Here is a 22,879-nt window from a genome sequence, read left to right as displayed (position 1 = left end):
GCTATCATTGCACTTAAGCACATCACAAAACTTCTTGTTATCATTCGGAGTCAGTTTTCCACAGACATATTCCCATCGCCCTTGATACTTGATCACAAGCTTCCCGCCACACTTCTCAGTAGAGTTGAATTCAACACTATCTGCAATACAAATATAACTTCTGTCACTGAAAGTAAAGCACCGATTATGACTAATGTGATATATGACTAATATGACTAATGTTTTTAATATTTTATAACGTGCATCTATCTGCAAACATGAACTAGGAGGACACATGTGAGCAAACATGAAATGGACTAACATCCACAAAACTTAACTTAACTACAGTAACAGTCTTAATTACAGTCCAGAAATACGTGTATGACTCACCTTTGCAGGCCACAGAGAGGATGTTCTCACAGCTGTCTTTTCTAGAGCCACACTGCCACATCAATGTCTCGTTGCCTGTGCAGCTGAAATGCCAAGTATTTTTTTCTCTGGACTCTGTGGTCCAGCTGTAGAGTGCCTTACCACAATTGAGGCTGTCACATAACTTGTTGGACATCCCAGCATCCCACCGGGATGCACAAACATGCTCTTCATCTATGAGCACCTCGCCTGTGCAGTTGTTTGAGAGCCTAATTTTTGGAGGTTTATCTGGAGAGGAGAGAAATCAGACAATCAGATATTTCTGTAATATGAGAGTGAAGTGTTACTCTTTGTGCAGGGTTGAGAAAATTCATCATTTAAGAACTGACTCCTGTTTGTTTCACTTCAGGATATTAAAAGAGAATGACTGAACTGCAACCAAGGATATTAAAATAAATTGGTAAAATGCTGCCATGTTGTTAGGGTCAATTTTAACATTCTGGGAAAAGACGTGTTTTTCTATTAATGTTTCTGTAAAAATAATTTGTTAATTTAGAGATAATTTATTGAATAAAAATATTTATTTATATGATTTTTTTATTTAATAATTTATTGTTTTTTTTTATATTAGTTTCAAAAACTAGTAAAGCTTCTTTGATATATATCCATATTAATGTATAATTAATTTGCAACAAATAAATAAATAAGTGTTTCTCCACTACTCAACTTATTATTAAAATATATGTGTATGTGGGATTTTAGTTGCCCTGAGGTGCATTTTTGCATTTTTGCATTTTTTTTATGGTTTAATAGAGTACAAGTTAAACAATGAAAATAATAAATATTGTCTTGGCAACTTGGCAAGTGTTAGGGATGCTAACAAAAGGAAGAAAGAGATCATTCCTACGGTCACACTTGATGTTTAACTGCTGTTGATTCTGGACGGGCTGATCATTGCTCTCGCATTCCCAAATATTCTCTTTCCCTGAGCAATTATAGGTATTGTTCCACCACTCTTTTGTGTTTGTGTTTGTGTAATTAGAGATGTGTGGTATGTGTTTTCCACACTGTAGATACTCGCACAGCTTTTGTCCTTCCTCGTTGCCCCATCCACTTATGCTGACTGGAGTGGGTGTTTTCCCATTATCTCGCAGACCATATACTGGACCACTGCATTCTCCTTCCTTATTATAGAGGAGCAATCGTTTCCACCCTGTTACATAAAGGGCAGAAATATCAAAAACCTTGTATCACATGTGCAGGAGCAGAGGTCAAAGGTCAGAGGACTTGCAGAAACTACACACTTCATGTTGTAAAAATTCCCCTACGCATCTGACAAAGAAGTTAATCTACTTAAAAAAAAAAAAAGTAAGTTTAAAAGTTTAATTATACTGTAGGTGCCTTGTCTGACTGCAATGGAGAACCAAACCAACCTTCTTCGTAAAGATGACGTCATTACATAATTTATCTGTAAAATAACTGGTTCTTCATGTGCAAATCAGGAAAACTCATAGGCAAAGCACATTTGATTTATGATTACTTCAGGTTGTTACTCAAGTCATGGGTTGTTATGGTTGTTATCAACATGCTAACCAACTTTGGCTAAAGTGTTGGTACCTTTTGTTCTCAAAGGGATACAAAAAAAAAAAAAAGGTGAGTACCTGAGCATTTCAGATAGCCAACAATACATTCTTTCTCTGAAACCTCTTTGAGGTCACATTTGGAAACAGAGTTGGCATTATTCAGACATTTAATTCTTGATAGTCCTGTAGATTTAGATTCTTCATTCAAAATCCAATCATGTTGGTCATTTATGCTCTCGCCACAAGATAGTTCCTTGCAGATTACATTTTTAAGATTTGTATCAAGACTGTCTTTACAGATAGGTGTCCATTTCCCAGCGTAAAACAGTGACGCTTTTCCAGCGCATTTGTCTCTTGGATCCTCCAGTCTAGCTTTGATGCTGTCTGTGAAGAGTAAATCAAATAAATGTTTCATTTAATTTTTTTTTTCTTTTCTAAAGCACTATTCAAACAACAAGGAGTTGCACCACATTGCTGTACAGACATTATAAAACATTTTGGTAAGGGAAAAATCACATTATAAAACAACAACACAAAACCATAAAAGCAATAAAACTCAACCTTCTACACTCGCAAAGGCAATAGAGAGGAAGGTGATTTTTAAGCAACTTTTAAATATGCCTAAAGTAGGAGCAGATCTGAGATTAAGTGGTAGGTTGTTACATTACTTAGGGGTAGCTACAGCATAGGCCCTTTCACCCCCCATTTCTTTCATTTCATCCTCAGAACAAGCATAGACCCTTTGTCTGCAGACCTCAAACATCTAAGTGGCTTATAGACCTGAAGGAGCTCAGATAAATATGATGGAGCTAATCCATTTAGGCTCTTATAAGAAAAAAATTCAAAGTTTAAAATCAACTCAGCTTGAATGGGTAACCAACCCAAAGAGGCCAAAATGGGAGAGATGTGATCGTATTTGTGGGTCACATACAAAAGTCTGGCTGCAGCATTTTTTATACTATTTGCAGCAGACTCAAAGATGTTTGGGAGACGTCAATATAGAGTGAGTTACCATAGTCGAGTCTTGAGAACACAAAAGCATGGATCAACAACTCCAGAAAATGTTCTTTAAATCGAATTTTAAACTGTGTTTAAGGAATAGTTCACCCCAAAATGAAAATTTGCTAAGAATCTACTCACACTCAGGACATCCAAAATGTGGATGAAATAAATGTTTTTTTTTACATACTTACATTTGTCTTAATATTGACCCAGAAAATGGATGGAAACTAAATGGATAGTTGAGCATTTATTCCAGTGTTATATATTATACATATCCAGGTGATAAAAAAAAATATATATTTTTAATATAGTATTTGGCATACTTCTGTAATTTGCAAACTGAAGTAAAATTAACATTTTGAAGAAATTTGGTTTTACATCACCAATGGATCCTCTGCAGTGAATGGGTGCTATGGATTATTGTGATGTTTTTATCAGTTCTCATTCTGACGGCACCCATTCTCTGCAGAGGATCCAATGGTGAGCAAGTGATTTCCAGAAGAAACAAACTCATCTAGATCTTTGATGGCCTGAGGGTGAGTACATTTTCAGCAAATTTTAATTTTTGTTGGAACTATTCCCATTTTAGTCATGGGTTTGACAATATTTCACACTTATATTTCTGTAGAAAGGGTAAAGAGAATATTTTGACAAGCAGTCTTAAACTAAACAGCAGTTGACATATGAAATATTAATGTGCTCTCTACAGTCGAAAAACTTTCACACACACTTTAGTTTCAGTGTCTGAGAGAAACACATCGATTGCAAATTTTTGGTTTATGTGGTAAGTAAGAAAAAAAGTGTTTTGAAGCTTGTTGTTTTGTAGAACATCACAATTATTAATGACATATGAGAACAGTAGGGCCTGTAGATAGAGAGTACGTGTTATTTTTAAAAAAATATAATTATATTTTCAGAATTACATAATAAAAAAAAAATCATAGTCTGTGGCAGTAGTGTAGCCAGAAAAGAGTCTCTGGGTGTGCCTATGAAAATCTGGGTGTGCCACATTTATTGTCAGATTACTGTGCAAAATTATGGGATAGTATTTTTGTCACACTGCTTCCGTACAAACATACTCCTAGTGTTAATTTGCAGGTCGTGTCAAAATGTAGTTAATTGTTAAATGTAATAATTTTCTTCCAAATACGATAATTTTGAACTTTAGCGATTTCATTTTGTTTATTTTTCATTACAATTTATTCACTTTAAATCAATTATAATATATAATTATAGGATTAAAATGAATTGTAGTTGCTCAATATAGATTTTTTTTTTTTTCATGTTTTTGTAATGTCTGGGAAGCCAGAATGCGCATGCATCAACAGAAACATTTATTAGCTGAACCCTGTTTTTTTTTACGTGCCATTTATAGCAAGACATATTACAGATGATATTACAGATGCTTTGTCAGATTCACCGGCGGCGCCAGGGGGGGTCTTGGGGGGTCTCAAGACCCTGCCAAAAAATGCCTTGACCCCCCATTTGACCCCCCAGCCTCTTCCTGATTAAAAAATATATATATTCGGGATAAAGATCCAAAAATGTTTCTCTTCAAACTACGCAGAACAATAATAAATAATAATTATTTCGACATTTATTCATACACTGAACCGAGAACCGTTTCTGTCGGGATTCGAGAACCGATGAGCTGATGATACTGCGCATGCGTGATTCAGCGTGAAGCAGACTGACACAGAGCGCATCTGAACCGAACTGATTCTTTTGGTGATTGATTCTGAACTGATTCTGTGCTAATCTTATAAGCGCGGGTAAACCAAAGGCTTGAATGAAGGGCAATCATCGCCAATGACGGCATTACATCGAGCGCAAAAGAACCGGTGAACCATTTTTTTTTCAACTGGTTTATTTGATCGAATTGTCCGAAAGAACCGGTTCACTTGAGCACCTGCTCCTTTGCCCCTTAAGTGCCCTTTTGTCAAAGCAAAATTTCCTCAATTTTTTTTTGTAATAACATAAACTTTTGTGAATGTCTGCCCACGCCCAATCATAATATTAGTACAATTTATTAATAATAATTTAGCCGTAAATAAAATGACCAACATGATGACCGTTCACCTGACTACGACCTCATCCAACCGGGAAGATTCCGCAGGCTGCACGCGCATTTTTTAATTGCTAGAGGATATTTTCAACATCGTGGCAGCTGGTAAGTGGTGTTTCATTCTCAGCGAAGTGATTTTGGTGTTTATTTACTTATTATTATTTTACAAGAACGATGTGATGTGAGAACATGCAGATACGTTGTTTATATTGTTGTGTGTAGCCTGTAGTGTAGAAGTAACACTAGCGTGCTGTTTGAGGGAGAAAAGTTTCACAGGCATCGAGGGGTCTGGTCTTTTCTATGTTATTTGAATAAACTTTTATTATATTACAGTACTTATTTATTTTTAACACGTAAAAATAATTATCACAACACTGGTAAGGCTTATTCAGATTTTCTCATTCTCTGAATTATCATTATAAAAATAAAAACAATTCAGAAATGAATTAAAATATAATTATATTTTAAATGTGATGCAAATATTTTTTCTACAAAAGCAACAGTGTTTACAACAGCAAGACCACTTTAGCCTGTAAACTCAATAATATCTATCTAGAAATAAATGTAAAAATATCAATGTCAATAAAAATGCATAATATACCTGACATGAAAGTGCAGTGTGAAGGATATGAATAACAAATATAACCTGTCATTTGTTTACATTGCAAAGGTGTTTTTGTTGTTTAGTAGCAGAAATATGCAGTTATTAGCCATGTCCACTGTATTTTTTGTTGGTTTTCATGAGACCCCCCTTGAAAAGACCAGGACCCCCCCATTGCCCCCCCAATCAAAATTGTCTGGAGCCGCCACTGGTCAGATTTAAGTTGAAGCGCGTGCCGAACCGTGTGTGGTTAACCGAACGGTTTGGTTTTTTTTTATTTCAGCGAACTGTGCCATCCCTATTACCTCAATAATCAATCAATTACAGGCCTAAAACAATCATGCCCGAGCAGACGGATATCTCATCACACCGGCACCCGCGTCTAAATCAGTTGTATGGTCTGGTTTTCAGTTTAAAACAGTTGTGTCAAGTATAAATGTCTCGTCTGTTTCGGGAGGTGCGCGCGCAGTCAGCGGAGGCACCTTTTTTCTCAGATTTTGAAAAATCTTCGTGATCGACTTAAAATGCTTCCAAGATCGACTTGTCGACCGGGATCGAAGGGTTGGTGACTCCAGATATAGCGACCAACTTTTTTTGAGCAAGTATTATGCGTGATTATACGTGACACAGTCTCAATTTGTGGGAGGCATGTATTGGGCTCAAACGCTGTGTACGCAAGCTAGAGTGTGTCCACCTTTGTGTGTGGGTCCATGTACATGCTGAATCGAGAGGTAAAAAAAAAAAAAGCCTCAAGTCCAAATATTCATTTATCACTAATTAACTGTTTGACAAACACTTCCTGCTTCGATGTCCAGATCTGAATTTAAAAAAATCTCAAACATGCTACGAAGTCCCGATCTGAATCAACCGAGTCGCGAACAGGCTCCGAAGTCCGGATCTGAATCAACCGAGTCGCGAACAGGCTCCGAAGTGCCGATCTGAATCAACCGAGTCGCGAACATGCTCCGAAGTGCCGATCTGAATCAACCGAGTCGCGAACAGGCTCCGAAGTGCCGATCTGAATCAACCGAGTCGCGAACATGCTCCGAAGTGCCGATCTGAATCAACCGAGTCGCGAACATGCTCCGAAGTGCCGATCTGAATCAACCGAGTCGCGAACAGGATCCGAAGTGCCGATCTGAATCAACCGAGTCGCGAACAGGCTCCGAAGTGCCGATCTGAATCAACCGAGTCGCGAACAGGCTCCGAAGTGCCGATCTGAATCAACCGTGTCGCGAACAGGCTCCGAAGTGCCGATCTGAATCAACCGAGTCGCGAACAGGCTCCGAAGTGCCGATCTGAATCAACCGAGTCGCGAACAGGCTCCGAAGTGCCGATCTGAATCAACCGAGTTGCGAACAAAAAAATATATATATATTCTAAGTAAACAACAATAGCCCAAGTTTAGTAAAGATTTTTTATTGAGACTATAAAAAATAATTCTGCATCTATTTTTAGGTGTGCCAGCTGCCACTGTGGGTGGCACAGGCACACCTGTGGCTACGCCACTGGTCTGTGGGGTAAAAGGCCCCCAGTTGGCAATGAGCAATTAATGTATTTATTGTGTTTTGAACATCAAATCCCTTGTTCTTCCATTAGATATATTCTAACTAGCTGGTTGATTTAAAATATTTGCATTTTATATTCAAAATGACCTCAAGTTTAGCCTCTGGCAGCTAGTTATCTAGCCAGTTAGCATTAGCTAACAAAATAGTTTCAAATAGTTTCTTTAATTTTGTAATTCATGATTATAGATTATTTAAGCAAAACTGTCTGATTTTGCTGTAAATGTTTAAAGCAAATTGCTTTGTCAGACATGGGGGTCCTTTTGCCCCATAGATGTGTTAAAACAGCCTCTTGGTACAAAATTTATTTTTTTGTTAAAAATCTATCATAACATGAAAACTCTATATTTTTTATACTTTGTTTATAATTGCTAGCATGGTCACTAAAATGATGAACACTTTTCTGAACACATGAAACTTTTGTTTCACAGAAAATAATTGCACAGTCCTTGGTTTCCACCACTTTTCTCTACATATTAACAATGTTCTTTAATTTGTTGAATCAACAATGTAAAATTTGAAATATGCAAATAATAACACTATCCTAAGGATATAAGCATTCAAAGTTTGCAGTTCGTCATTTCGCATAAAGCAGGAGTTAATGTGAGGTTTTGGTCTTGAATGAAGCGACTGTTTACATTACCTGTGCATATCACGTGGGCTAGGCGTTTGCAGGTGGGGTTTTTGTTGGGAATAAAATTGCACATGATCATATTTTGTACATTTTCGGAGCAGTACACACTACTGTAAGTGGCAGGTAGATTATTTATCTGAAGTGGTAACTGGGCCGGAATTGGATTTCCACAGCCCAGGTTCCCACAGATCATTTTGGAGTCTTCATCTGTTCTCCAATTGTTGCTGCAAACCCCTCCACACTGGTCATCTCCGCAGACCTTCACCATTCCCCAGCATTTTTCTCCAAGCGAGTTTTCAAGTGCAAGAGTCTTTGTCCCTACATGTGACATCAGTAAGAATACAAGCATTTTACACACAAAACTGATAAAGCTACACTATGTAACTTTTGACCTTCTAGAAAATAAAACTACATGCATCTTAGCAGAAGATAATCAGGTTTTCAGGAAATTGCGGTTATATAATATGCTCCAAAAAAAAAAAGAAAGAAAAAAAAAGAATTCACTACCCTCAATGCCATTGAAGAACATTTATACACATCATTTAATTTAATTCATTTAAAATTAATCTATTTAGTTTTTAGAACACAATTTATGTGGTTTAGGTTTGTAAAACTAAATTTTTATATGGGACCAATTTTTTTTATATACTGGTATATAAATTTAATGAGGTTTATTTAATATTCTTATGTTTAAACAATCTAGTACATTTATCATGACACACAATGCATATAATGAACAAATGAGAAAAGTACTGACTTTGCAATAGCGATTACTCACTGAGTGCCCACAGCCTAATCACAGACAACACTCTTTCACACAATGGTAAGAACAAAATTCAAAAACATTACAGAAACTCCTCTTAATGTCCAACATTACTGAACATTAATCAATTACTCTTCTAATGCAGTCCCTTGCTAAGCATTCTGGAAACTAAAGATCCACTACCCAGTTAATCATGCCAACAAAATTGATTTATGTGGTTTTAATACAATTAATTATGCAAAATTCAATTGTAAATACATTAGGTAGAGTGAACACAATTAAATTAAGTTGGCACAAAATTGTGTAAAAAATATATAGTTTTATGAGAGTAGGTTAAAAACAATAAGACAATTCTGGTGCCACATGTACTGTACCTGAACATTTGACTTTGGCATCTGTGGTTTGGCTTTTCTCAAAGGAGACCAGAGTTCCACACTGCATTGCTTTGCATGTGTCATTGGCTTTTTCTGGTGTTGCAGGCAGCCAGACAGCCTTATCATAAAATTGCTTGATGCGCACTTTTCCCTCGCATGGAGAATCACCTTCAAAGAACTTCAGTTCTTCCTCTGAGAACAAATAAAATGGATTTGTGGTTACTGCATGTTGCACAGGCAATATAATCAGAGTAACACCTAAGACTTTTTACCAAACAAGCAAAACTAAAAACTACTGGACTCATGGAAAGCCTGTTAAAAATTATGTAAACAAAAAAGCATCAAACATTACTAAACATCCAAACATGATTGGTATTATATTACATTACAGGTTAAACATGTGGAATAATTAAGATGTTTTAGAAAGAAGTTTATTATGCTCAAAGATGTGTTTATTATAAAATGCAGTACAACAACAATATTATGAAATATTTGTTATTGCAATTTAAAATAGCTTTCCTTCTTGATTGATTTTAAAATGTAATTTATACCTTTAATTTTTATTTTTTTTATTTTTTTATTATTAAAAAAAACAGCACAAATGTTGTTAAGATTAATATCAAGAAGAAGAAGAAGAAGAAATGTTTCTTGAGCAGAAAATCATCTTATTAGAATGATCTCTGAAGGATCACGTGACACTGAAGACTGGAGTAATGTTGTTGAAAATTCAGCAATACCATTATAGAAATAAATCACATATTCAAATAGAAATTATTTACTTTAGCAAATAAATGTAACCTCAATAAGAGACTTTAGAGAGTTTAATTATTCCAAACTTTTGAGCAGTATGACTGGTGTGTAGTATATTGTCTTACTTTGGCAAATGATTTCTTTGTTTTTCTCGTTTTGACGAGGTGTCCTCAAGACAGTATTCTCGAAACACTCATGGAGCTTTGCTGAAGAGCTTCTACAGCTGACATCCCACAGCCATTGCAGTGTCTTTTCTCCTTCAGTGAAAAGTTGTCTGTTTATTTTTGAGGATGCACCACAGTTTAGATGTTGACACACCACGTCTGAATTCATAGTGTTGTTTTCAGAGCCAATGGGCCTCCATGAGCCTTCCCATTTCACCTCTACACGTCCAGAACAGCGACCCAGACCGTCACTCAAACGCACATCCAAGCTGCCTGCCGTTTATAAAAAAAAAAGATTGATATGAAATAGTTTATCAGTTATGGGTGATTCTGGTTGTCCTAGATTCTGAGTTTATTATAATTACCTGCAAAGCTGTCTTAGTTACCTGAACATATAACTTTGGTTCCCCAGCATTGTTTTTTCTCATGAATTGCCAGACAATGCCACAGTGACCGTTCATCACCCTGACAATCGACATTACTCAGAAAACCATTAGAAGTAAAGGAGCCCTTTTTTACACGCAGCATCTCACCACAGCCAAGCTCTCGACAGACCACCGCCCCCATCTTTTTACGGGACTGAAACGAATCCTGCTCACTGTAGCACACTTCATAGTTAATACCATTCACAACAATGGAAACATCTCCAAAACACTCTGTTGTGAAATTCTGGAGTTTCACGCGGTCTGTGAACACAGCAAAATTACTTGTTACAATGTCTAATAAAAAAGGGGGAAAAATCTAATACATTGTATTAAAAAATGTAGTTATAATTAAAGTTTTATAAGATAAGAATACATATGTTAAATTAGATGTAAAATATAAAAAAATCTGCATATATTCTGTGACAGAAGTTGACATAAATTGTACAACAATGTCATTATTATTACTATTAAAATCATTTTCAAATGAAGTTTTCTGTATTGTATATCTACGCATAAAAAGCACTTGATTTTGGTCATGTGATGCATTTTTAATTTTATTTATATTTTTAAATAAGGTTTGTTTAATAATCAATTTATGTTCTATACCACAATACATGTACATAAATATAATACATATATAAAATAAATATAGATATTCCAGGAATTATTTTCACATTAGTTTAACTTTGAACTTGGGATTTCAACACACAATGTCAACCCTATTTCCTATAATAATAATACTACATTTCAACACACATTAAAACATATTCATTTAAATTGAGATAGAACAAAATAATTTATTAACACTAAACCATTGTACAAAAAACTTGTGTAATTCTTAACTAGTATTAATGGAACATTTATTTATTTATAATTACCTAGTTATTATTAACATATTAAATCTATTAATAATAATTACTTATATTTATTGATGTAATATTATTTAAAGCTGAAACTCAGCATCACCTGAGCACGTCAGGATGTTAGTTCCATTTGTAAATTTTCCAGTGGAACCACAGTTCAGTTGTGGACAGATGACTTCAGGCTTCACTTTTGCTGACTGAACAGGATTCCATGATTTTTGTTTCACAGTTTTCTCTTCCACCAACCCAGAGCAAGCATCGCTGCCATCTCGTAGACTGAACCTCCTGTGATCTGTGTAATACAAGTATTTCTGTGTAAATGTGCATTTTACCTCTCACACAAAACATGGAAATACTGAGAAGCGGTTTCAGCACCATTTCATTTACCCCAATCAGAACAACATACTCCATAGAGCTGTTTAATAATAGTATACACTCACTGCTGCAGATCACACTGGCTCGCTCCCGGCAGTCTGACCTCTCCATACACTGCCAAGAGAACTTCTCATCGCCAACACAATTAAGAAATACATTTCGTTTGCTCTGTTGTCCTTTGAACATTCCAGGCTTGGGACTGTAATGAAGATCTCCACAACCAAGCTCCTGACATATCTTGTTTGCTAAATAAATATACACAACAACAAAGAAAATGAATGCATAAAGTTTCAGCATCACTCTGAATACAAAACCTTTCTCAAATAATATACTGTCAAAAAATAATGTACAAATGTAAAAATTACATCAAAAATGTAGAAGAAACCATTATTAAATGACATGAAATCAAAATTGATGTTCACAAAAAAAGGCTCTCAGAAAAGTGCTATTCGTTCTAGAGTAAAATTTGCTTGAACATTTAACAGTTTGATTTGTTAATTTGAGTTCAAACAATTTATTTACACTTAAGCACGTTGTTTGCATTAGAAAATTGTTCAAGAATCACCTTTTCAAACTGCATTTGTATTGATGTTCCATTATTTATTAGTAATAACATATTAAAGGTAATATAATAAACATATAAATAATTAATATTTACATTTCACAAAAAAGGGCATTGAAATTTAAATCATAATTTTACATATTCAACATTCTTAAACAGCAGCTGAAGTTAGTTGTTATCACTTTTAAATACTTAAATAATTACAAATCATTTACTTCAATTGCATCAATCCACTAAATGATCAGTTGATTAAAAGTCATTGCAAAGATGGCTCTGAAAAGTTCTGTTATTTGCTTTGAGATTACTTAGTTTTTGTTGTTGTTTTGTAATGCAATCACATTTAGAAGTTATCTCTCATATTTTGATCAATAAAGAAAAAACAGCAGATAAAATAAACTTCTTATGTTTGTCCACTTACACCACTCATCATTACAGACCCCAATGATGCCGTTGGCTGTAGAGAACTCCACCACACCAGCACATACATCACGCTGTCCATTCAGATTCAAACTCAGTTTAACTTCTCCTGTGGTAAAAAGCTTGGCATCAGCAATGTGTAGATTCACATCTGAACTAAGATGACAGGAATACAAACATAATTATGTGTGTGTGTGTGTGTGTGTGTGTGTGTGTGTGTGTGTGTGTGTGTGTGTGTGTGTTTTTTTGGTTATGTTTGTGTGTGTGTGTGTGTGTGTGTGTACGTACGTGTGTGTGTGTGTGTGTGTGCGTATGTGTGTGTGTGTCTGCGTCTGCTAAATGCATAAATTTAAATTTTTAAATTTAATTTATATATATATATATATATATATATATATATATATATATATATATACTTAAAAGGATACTACCTACCAGAGCATTCAACAGCAACAAAACTACCATCACACTCCTCATTGTTACTGATGCCAACATAAAGGCATTTCCAAAGGCTCTCTTCTCCAGATGTGCATTTCACTTGATCCATCCAGTATTGTTGGGGCAGAGGTGGATCTTTGTAGAGGGTCCTGTCTACATCAGAGCGTGTATGATCCCCACACCCTATTGATTTACACACAACCTCTCCATTTTCCTTTCTCCACCCGTAATGACACACCAAGCCCCACTGCTTCTTAACGCCATGATACACCTCCAGCCGGCCTTTACAAGGGCTGTCAGATCCGCGCAAAGCCACATTGAGACCTATAAGAAACGTAAATTAATTAAATTCAATGAAATTATATTAAATATATATATATATATATATATATATATATATATATATATATATATATATATATATATATATATATATATATATATATATATATATATAGATCTTATTTTGAAAGAGCTACTCTTCTTTAGAATGTACTTTAAGGGGTACAGTACATCTTGAATGTATGTTTTCATAAACAAAAACATACAACAGCATATAAAGAGTAGAGAAGTTTTATTTGTAAATTAAAATATGTAATATAATATTATGAGGGTCAATGTTCCTCTTTTAACCTTATATGGTCATTGGAAAAAATGCGGCTCTGAGTTCTGAGAACAGATGAGCCACATACTCTGCAGAAAGTATGTGTTTCTTATCTGCCCGTGGTTTTCAGCTCTGAAACTCTGGCAGGTTGCATGTTTATGCAGATTCTGAGATAACCCCGCTTCACATAAGCTTGAGTACGTTAACCACAGGTATAACTGTGCCTTTCCACACAGGGTTATGAAGAACATACGCTTGACACACAAACCACAGCTTGATCTTGGTTTTCTGTCTCTTCGTGTCTAGAACGTTAATTGAAAATTAACACACTGATCATCTAAATCTGAAGATGGAATCTTTACTCATGTAATGTGTTTTAATATGCATGAATATTTATTTATTCTTACCATTTTCATTCCACCGGGTAGATTAAATAAATAAATAAATATTATATCGCAAAGATGCATTATCATGTACTGACATATATATTAATCATTGTAGCTGTTTTCATTTAGAATTAATGAAATTGGCTATGATATTTCAGTAATAGATTTGTTAATTTATACTTAAAAATGAAAGATATATTTATATGATATAGTATGTATGTGTATGTATAACCAAAACTAGTTTTATTAATTTAGTTGTATTTATTTATTAATTTATAAGCAAATTAATTATAAATTAAGATGGAGACATATTTCAAGATACTATAGAAAATTTTAAGTTTTATTTATTTTAAATTTATTTTAAAATTTAACACATTCAAATTGTTTTCAAGTATTTGATAGTAACATTAAAACTACATTTAACTACATAGTAAAAATATTACAAAACTATTATTTGCATTACAAAATGCATAAAATTGACAATACTTAAAATTAATAACAAACAATGAACATACATAAAATTAATAACAATTTTTTTTATATATTTTATTTTTATTTATCTGTGCAACATACATCATAATGTCCAAAACAAAGGTTATTTAAATAACTAAAGAAGTTTTAAGACAGTTTAGTTGTAAAAACAGTCCCACCAGTAAGTATATTTAAATGATGACTTTTGGAAAGTTTTACTAGCTATAGATTATTATTATTATTATTATTATTATTATTATTAAAGTAAAAGTATAGTGTATATGTATTTGATTTCCTCTAAATAAAGTTACAATGTAAAAAAGTAACAATGTTAAACAATGGATAGCTATATTATTTGTGACAAATTTGCCATTTTATCACAGTGATTATGCCATAGATGGTCATATTTATTTATTTTTGATACACTAGATGCTCTGTTGAACATCTTAAATCAAGCTGGAGAACATCATCATCATCATCATCATCATCATCATCTGGTTTTAAATAATATCAGCTTCATAATTATGTCTACCCAGCTGTTTCTCCTTCTTTTTATATTTTTTTTTTTTGACAAAATATAAATGAATTAATGATACATAATGAAAAATATTGCACTGAATTACAAAATATAAGCATTTTCATTAGATGTCTCGTTTACTTTTGGTCACACATTAAACACATGTATGCCAAATAAATTATTTTCATCTAATGCCGAATTAACAGCAAAATTTTACCAGATGCATGTAAACAGGTTCAGAATATGGAATTTGTTTTATTTATTAAATACAATTTCACTTGCCTTGAATAGTTGATATTTGGAAAAACAGGAGCAGGAACCACATGATCGCAGAAAGAAGGACAGAGGAGAGGGACAGGGCAAATGTTGCACCTGCTTTTAAGGGCTCTGTGATGTTACATCATTTTTTTATACAACATCCTGTTCACTTTCTTCACCTGAGACCATTCATCCGCATTTAACTTGATAAAAAAATGCTTTGGTTTTAATTTAAGGAATTATTTATTGATAATCTTGTCACATCCAGATTTAAGGTGAGACACTACAGGCAAAAAATAAATAAAAAATATTATACAAATGAATAAATTAGATTCTGGAGTTTTGGCTTTCAACTGCATTTTTATCTATTTATATATATATTTGCATCTGTATTCAGTTATAATACATACATACACCAAACATTACAGTTTTATTTCTATCTGTTACCTGGAGATTTTTGCAGAGGGGTTGTGCATATATTTGCTCAATTGTATTACAAAGAAATTATACTATACACATATAGAAATACATATAGAAATTATAATACACACACACACACACACACAGACACACACACACATATATACACACACACATATATATATATATATATATATATTCCTGGTTGTTGACAGTATCTTCTGAATTATGGAGTGATATCCAAAATACCCTTTGTAGGAATTTTTGACTCTAAAGATCTATCCTGGCGGTAATTGAACGTCAGTGATATTCACAATTTACAGGGGGTAGTCGGTGATTTAATTGCCTTACGAGTCCAGGATGTCGTTTTTCTCTCTCACCACCCCCGTAAAAATCCCCGGCCAAATTACCTAAATGTTTTTTGACAAACACCGAGATCGTGAGGTAATTTAATTGCCGTCCGAATCATCTCTGAGTTTACAAGAAGAAATCGATCCTAAATTCCGTGCTTAAACCCTTTTTAGCACTCCCGAGTACCGAAAGGTATACGTTAACTGATGAACTTCGGTGTAATTTGCATACATATTTATGAAATGCTTTAAAGTATTTAAAAGAACAATTGCTACTTCATAACTGCTCTGCGACTGGGAGCAGATAAAGAAGAAAAGCACGCAAACATTCGAAATAGGTCTTTATTATGGAAACAGCAGGAATGGCATACAGTTTTAAAATGTGTATTATAAACGGATATATAGGCTACATAACTATCACGTGATTTAAACAGGAAATTTAAATAATCAAATAATTAATAGGATTAGCCTATATGTTATAATATATGCAAATACATTTTACATAAGTATTTTTAAAGTTTATTTTACACAATAATAAGAATACATTTTGTAAATAATATTTATTAATGTCATTAATTTATTTGAGAGGCGCGTTCCCAGGTTCATTACAGACCTCACTCCTCCTCTGTGTAAAGATCGCCATCTGAATCCACGAGTTATCACTGAGGTGATATGTACATTTATTTTTACTGACGTCCACATGAAGTCAGCAAAATTAAATATGAATTTTGAGCCTGAACATATTTAATTATATAATACCTAATTTGCATAGCCTATTTAAACATGAAATTTCAGAAAACTTATAGTACAATTTTTTTTAAATGTAATCAATCAACTGGGGAAGTATATTAATTGGTAACTTTTTTATCCTATTCAGCTGGGGTGTCTCGCCTTTTAAAAAGCATAATTGGCACTGGTCATCATTTGTGTTTACATACTTATGGATAATTGATGACAAATTTTAAACTTCTGGGTGAACTTTTAGATTAAAGGTTTATTTCACCCCAAAATTTAAATTTGTCGATGTTTTACTCACCCTCGAAGCATCCTTCTTCTTTCAGACAAATCCAATCAGAGTTATATTAAAAATGGCCCTTGCTCTTCTAAGCCTTTGAATGGGGAAGTTGTTGTTTGTTGTCAGCGGTTCAGAAAACGTGAAAAAAAGTGTGTGCATCTGTAATAAAGCGTCCCTCACACGACTCCAGGGGGTGAATTAAGGCCCACTGTAGCGAATTCATGTGTTTTTGTAAGATAAACATTCAGATTTCAAACTAACATGTTTATTCTCACATCACCTGACTATGGGACACGAAATACGAATAGGCTACAAGCAAGCTTTGCACAGTCAAAAACTGACCAAGTCTAGCAGTTTTCAAGGATTTATCAACCTGGACTGTTTAAAAGATAAAAGACAGGATTGTTTAAACCGACATATTTAGTTTCAGTTTGATTAATCTATACAAATGTGCTCTGATTTCGCAGTTGCAGAGATAGAGCCTTCATGTAATCTCACTCCACAATAATTCATGTTTTGAGACATGAGTCACTCTTCCACTCTTTAGCTTAGCCTATATTAAGGCATTGTGATAACTTGAATACAGTCATACTACATTCAAAATCAGATATGTTATAACTTATCACACTAAAAACTTGTCACTCATGAATCATAACATCTGTCTGCTGAGCCCTCATGAGTCGTGATAAGTGCGGTCTGTGCAGCTGTCGAGTTTACACCAGCACCTGCACAGTGTGTGTGTGTGTGTGTGTGAAGTTACGTTGTGATGACTGATATGATGCAGTAATGGCATAGTTGGGCATGTTTGCTAAACAATTAGTTTATGCAATTTATATTTTTGAAAACTGTGAAACCTTACAGTAGTCCAGTAGTTCACAACACAACAACATTAAAAAAGCAAACATAAGCTCACAACACAACGGCATTAAGCCATCACACAAAGACATTAAGGCACAACACAATGACATTCCCACAACACAACGATATTAAGCCACAAAACAATGAAATTAAGCCACAACACAACGACATTAAGCCACAACACAATGAAATTTTCACAAAACACAAATATTTCCACTAGAAATTCTCAGTGTAATTAATTAATATGTGTAACTTAATGTGTAATCGATTTTTAAATGAAAAACGTTTTTATTGAATGTTTTGATGTCCTAATAAACTTAAAGGGTGAGTTCACTGAAAACTGAAAATTATATCATTAATATCTCACCTTCATGTCGTTCCAAGCCCGTGAGACCTGGGATTATCATCGGAACGGAGTTTAAGATATTTTAGATTTAGTCTGAGAGCTCTCAGTCCCTCCATTGAAGCTGTGTGTACGGTATACTGTCCATGTCCAGAAAGTTAAGAAAAACATCTTCAAAGTAGTCCATGTGACATCAGAGGGTCAGTTAGAATTTGTTGAAGCATCGAAAATACATTTTGGTCCAAAAATAGCAAAAACTACGACTTTATTCAGCATTGTCTTCTCTTCCGTGTCTGTTGTGAGAGAGTTCAAAACAAAGCAGTTTGTGATATCCGGTTTGCGAACGAATCATTCGATGTAACCGGATCTTTCTGAACCAGTTCACCAAATCGAACTGAATCGTTTTAAACGGTTCACCTCTCCAATAAGCATTAATCCACAAATGACTTAAGCTGTTAACTTTTTTAATGTGGCTGACACTCCCACTGACATATCCTGGAGTAATTCATGTACTCAAAAAGTACACTGACTGAACTGCTGTGAAGAGAGAACTGAAGATGAACACCGAGCCGAGCTAGATAATGAATGAAAGATTGACTCTTTCATGAGTCAAGAACCGGTTGCATCAGTGTTCGGATCACCAGTAGTTCTTTCGGACAGTTCGATTCAATAAACCGGTTGAAGAAAACTTTTCACCGGTCCTTTTGGGCTCATCTCAATGGCGTCATTGGCAATGATTGCCCTTGATTCAAGCCTTCGGTTTACTCACGCTCAGAACATTAGCACAGAATCAGTTCAGAATCAATCACCAAAAGAACCAGTTCGGTTCAGACGCTCTGTGTGTCGGTCTGCTTCACGCTGAATCACACAGTATCATCAGCTCGTCTTACAGAAACGGTTCTTGACTCGAGAACGAGTCAATATCTGGCTCAGCTCGGTGTTCATCTTCAGTTCTCTCTTCACAGCAGTTCAGTCAGTGTACTGTTTGAGTAAATGAATTCCTCCGGGATATTGGTTTGTTTGAACTCAAAGGGAGTGTCAGCCACATTAAAAAAGTTAACTGCTAAAGTCATTTGTGGATTATTGAATATTGGAGAAGCGAACCGTTTAAAACTAGTTTAGTCAAACTCAAATGAGCCTGGGCAGTGCCCTAGTTCTCACCGCAGCAAAACCTCACTCGTATTCCTGCTTCGGCACTTTTAAAACAGGATCCGAGGATCCTCAACATTGGAACAGTCCTTCGACGGATGCCGTCATCAACATCCGTCGAAGGACTGTTCCAATGTCGATGATCCTCGGAATTTCAACCAAGGACTGAGTCCTTCGTTCGAAGAATATCCCATACACAGGAAAGGATGCATATGTTTATCCTTTGCGTTCTTCGCGCTCTCAAATCACCCACAATCCTATGCGCGCAGCTTTGCTATCTAACGTTAGTTCAAAAATTAAAAAATGTCGAACATTAACGTAGTCGGAGCATTAACGGTTTTTATTTACGTTACCAAACATTTGTTATAACTGTAGTAAATATAAGTAAAGTTTGACGTTTAAATGCCAGTACAAATTACTACTGATATTGTAAATTATACAAATACAAATGGTTAACTGAACCGGACCTGTCATTTAACAATTGGTTGTGTCAAGACATTTCTTTTATAAATAACTAGTTAAGTTATCCAAGTAATTAAATGATACCATTCACAGCGTTATTTAAACGGACCTTTTCACTGACGTAATGACGCAATTACGTGCACTTGCTGGCCTGTTCCATTTACGTGTTCTCCGTATGCTAAAGAGGAGTCTCACCTAGCCTCTGAAGGAAGTGACTTGGAAGGATCAGTCCTATCAAGGAAGTATCCTTGACATTGAGAAACGCCTCTTGTGTGTTTCGCGTCTGCACTGATTAGTTTGTGGGCGTCTCCGTTAATTGTCATCAACAGCAGCTGTCACTCATTACACTCTCCCTATAAATTGGCTTGTCTCACGTCTTGTGTTTGTGAGAACGTTGTTTCATGTAGAGTAACTGTCTTATGCTTCTGTGTTGTTCTGTGTTGGATGTTCGTGTCTTCCCCGCAGGGGCGATTCTAGGATTTTTTCAACTGGGGGGCACAAGAGGGGCCACGATTAATACAGAGGGGCCAATCTTGTGTTGTTTGAACTGTATATCCAAATAATTTCAAGAGTTCAGTAACCTTTGAAATCAGTAATAAACAGTGATACCCTATTATATTTTAATAGCAGTTATTCACTGCTCTAAATAAAAAAAAAATCTAATAAAATGTGTATTAACTTTTCACTTTACAAAAGTGAAAGAAAAACTGTAATAAATAAAATAATCCAATGTATGAATAGTGTACAACTCACAAATAATAATAATATAATTTATTTATAATAGCCTTATATAATATATATAATAGCCTTATTTATATAATTGCAGAATAACATTAATAATTCATAGAAATAAATACACAATTGATTAATTAATATAACTAATATAAATTTAATATAATTTCATTATATGTTTTTGTTTATTATCCAGATCCCATTCAATTTGCATAGCAGCAGTTGCAGTAAATTTGCATTGATGAATAAACAAAATCAACTTATGTCAAGGCTAATTAATCTTGAGCATATTGATTTAAAAATATCATAGATCCACACTTTGTTAGAAAGCTACTTGTTCAAAAAGGTAGCTTTAATTTAACATGTAAAATATGTGGATCCTATAAAACAGTTTAGAATAGCTTAATTAGTCCAGTGTTATTTTAGTATTAGTTATTTATTTTGCTATTTAATCATGCATTAAATAATTATGTATGATTTTTTTTGAGAATGTTTCTGGGTGTCATCAAATGACGTTTTGTCAATAACTTCTGTGAAGGGAGGGAGAGAGAGCTAGAGAGAGAGCTTTCCAGGGTGCAGACAGCAATAGCGGAGCACCACGGTGATTTAGAACGGCAACTGAATATATTAGGAATCTACAGACGCAAATAGACTAAAGGTGTAGAAAAATAAAGACCTATATGTGTAATGTTGGACTTTTTTTTCACCACAAGTCTGAAAGAAGACATGTTTCTGAAGACAAACAGCCCCAAATTTCAAAATTGACCAGTAAAAAAAACGATGTTTTTGCCTGTGTCTCACCCATATAGACTTAAAAAAAAAAAGTCTCAAGTGTGGAGCGTTAGATAAACATTACACGATTTGTTTCGTCACCTCACTTGAGTGAAAAAAGTCGCTAATCGACGGCATGATTCAATAATGACTTTATTAGAATTGCTATTATAGTTTTTTTTAAACCATTGCTTTAAATTGCGTTGTTGCCTATATCGGCGCGTTCGGCCGAAAAAAAAAAAGTAAATCGTAACGCAGTAAACCCCTTTTACATTCAGCATCAGAGGATCATAGTAAATATAATGATTAGCATCTTGGTCTGCTCTAGGAGATAACATCGTCATCGAACCTGGTCTGTCTAACACCGAAAGACGTTAACATTAGTACCAAACACTTCTTGCACTGCAACAACTCGTTAATCGAAAAACATAAGCTATTTAAAATAGGTGCTTTTTTCGTTGGAAAACAGCAGCTCGCTATTCTTGGTCCTCGTTGAGAAGCATCGCGACGTAATCATGAGTTATTTACTAAACTGAAAGATTATAATTTGAAATTGTGAGTGACAGACAAGTAGAAGGGTGGGGGCACACTGGGGGGCCAATCAGTTTTCAGGAGGGGCCAGTGCCCCCATGGCCCCTCCCCTGGCTACGCCACTGCTTCCCCGGAACCTCATCCACTCTTCGCACCTCCACGAGTATCACGTTTACCTTCGGCTCGATTCCCCACAGTTCCTGTGCAATCATCTCCTGCTGCCAACTCACCATCACCATCCTGATTACTCACCGTCTTCCCACCCTCTGGGATTGTCGTCTTCCCAGCATTGTTTTGTACTCTTGTTTGTTTGTTTTATTTTCATTAAATTGTTGAACTCGCACTTGTTTCCAGCTCCTCCTTCACCCAGTCGTCACACCCTTGCTTTCACCTGTTTTTATATATATTCATACAGATGTGTAGTAAATGTCATTTATGTAAGGCCTTCGCCACATCTGTTAATGCAACTTTTAACACATAATAACTTTAAGTCTTTATTCAGCAAAAGCAATCTATCTTTGAAATGAGAATAGCTTTGATTTAGTCATTTGTTATTAAACTACAAAACATTTTAATTGTTATAAGTTTGTAGAAAATAAGCAAAACATTTTTAAAGTACTTCAAGGTTGTGGATTTCAAAACCAATACACATTTGAGTCAAAATTATTTTCAAGTGCACCACAATGCAGTATACAATTATATACAAAAATAAAGTTTATGGAGACATTTTTACATTTTTTTTTTTTTTTACTATATTTATCTTTTAAATCCTGCATAATCCTCATTTGAATTTTGTTCTATTCAAAGATTCTGACCCCTAAAGACAGAGACACAGGTTAGTTCTCTTAAAAATAAATAAATAAATAAAACATGTTCTGTTTACACAAACCACTTACACACGAGTCCCCCAGAGTAAAGCAGATGACATGTGAACTTTCCCGACCACAGAAAGACGTCACCAAAATACAGTAACACTAGTACTACTAGTTATAGTACATGGCAGCTGTTACTGTGTTTAAAGCTGGCCATGTGTGAGTAAATGCCAAATGTAATCAGACATGTTTGCAATTAGAAGGAGAATTC

General features: G+C 34.7%; 1 protein-coding gene across 1 annotated transcript; it reads right to left on the bottom strand.

Annotated features, from left to right (window-relative positions):
* Positions 1–245: 245 nt before the first annotated feature.
* LOC127964138 (scavenger receptor cysteine-rich type 1 protein M160-like) lies at positions 246–18,215 on the bottom strand. Its single transcript, XM_052564296.1, has 9 exons — positions 18,176–18,215; positions 12,927–13,253; positions 12,493–12,600; positions 11,578–11,757; positions 11,241–11,429; positions 10,383–10,535; positions 8,936–9,127; positions 370–636; positions 246–262 (listed from the first exon to the last, which is right to left on the bottom strand). Exons 1-9 carry the CDS (start codon positions 18,213–18,215, stop codon positions 246–248), a joined length of 1,473 nt encoding a protein of 490 aa, XP_052420256.1.
* Positions 18,216–22,879: the final 4,664 nt, after the last annotated feature.

The sequence above is a fragment of the Carassius gibelio genome, chromosome B8 (genome assembly GCF_023724105.1).
Source record: "Carassius gibelio isolate Cgi1373 ecotype wild population from Czech Republic chromosome B8, carGib1.2-hapl.c, whole genome shotgun sequence".
Lineage (NCBI taxonomy): Eukaryota > Metazoa > Chordata > Actinopteri > Cypriniformes > Cyprinidae > Carassius > Carassius gibelio.
This window is presented reverse-complemented; position numbering and strand designations above follow the sequence as displayed.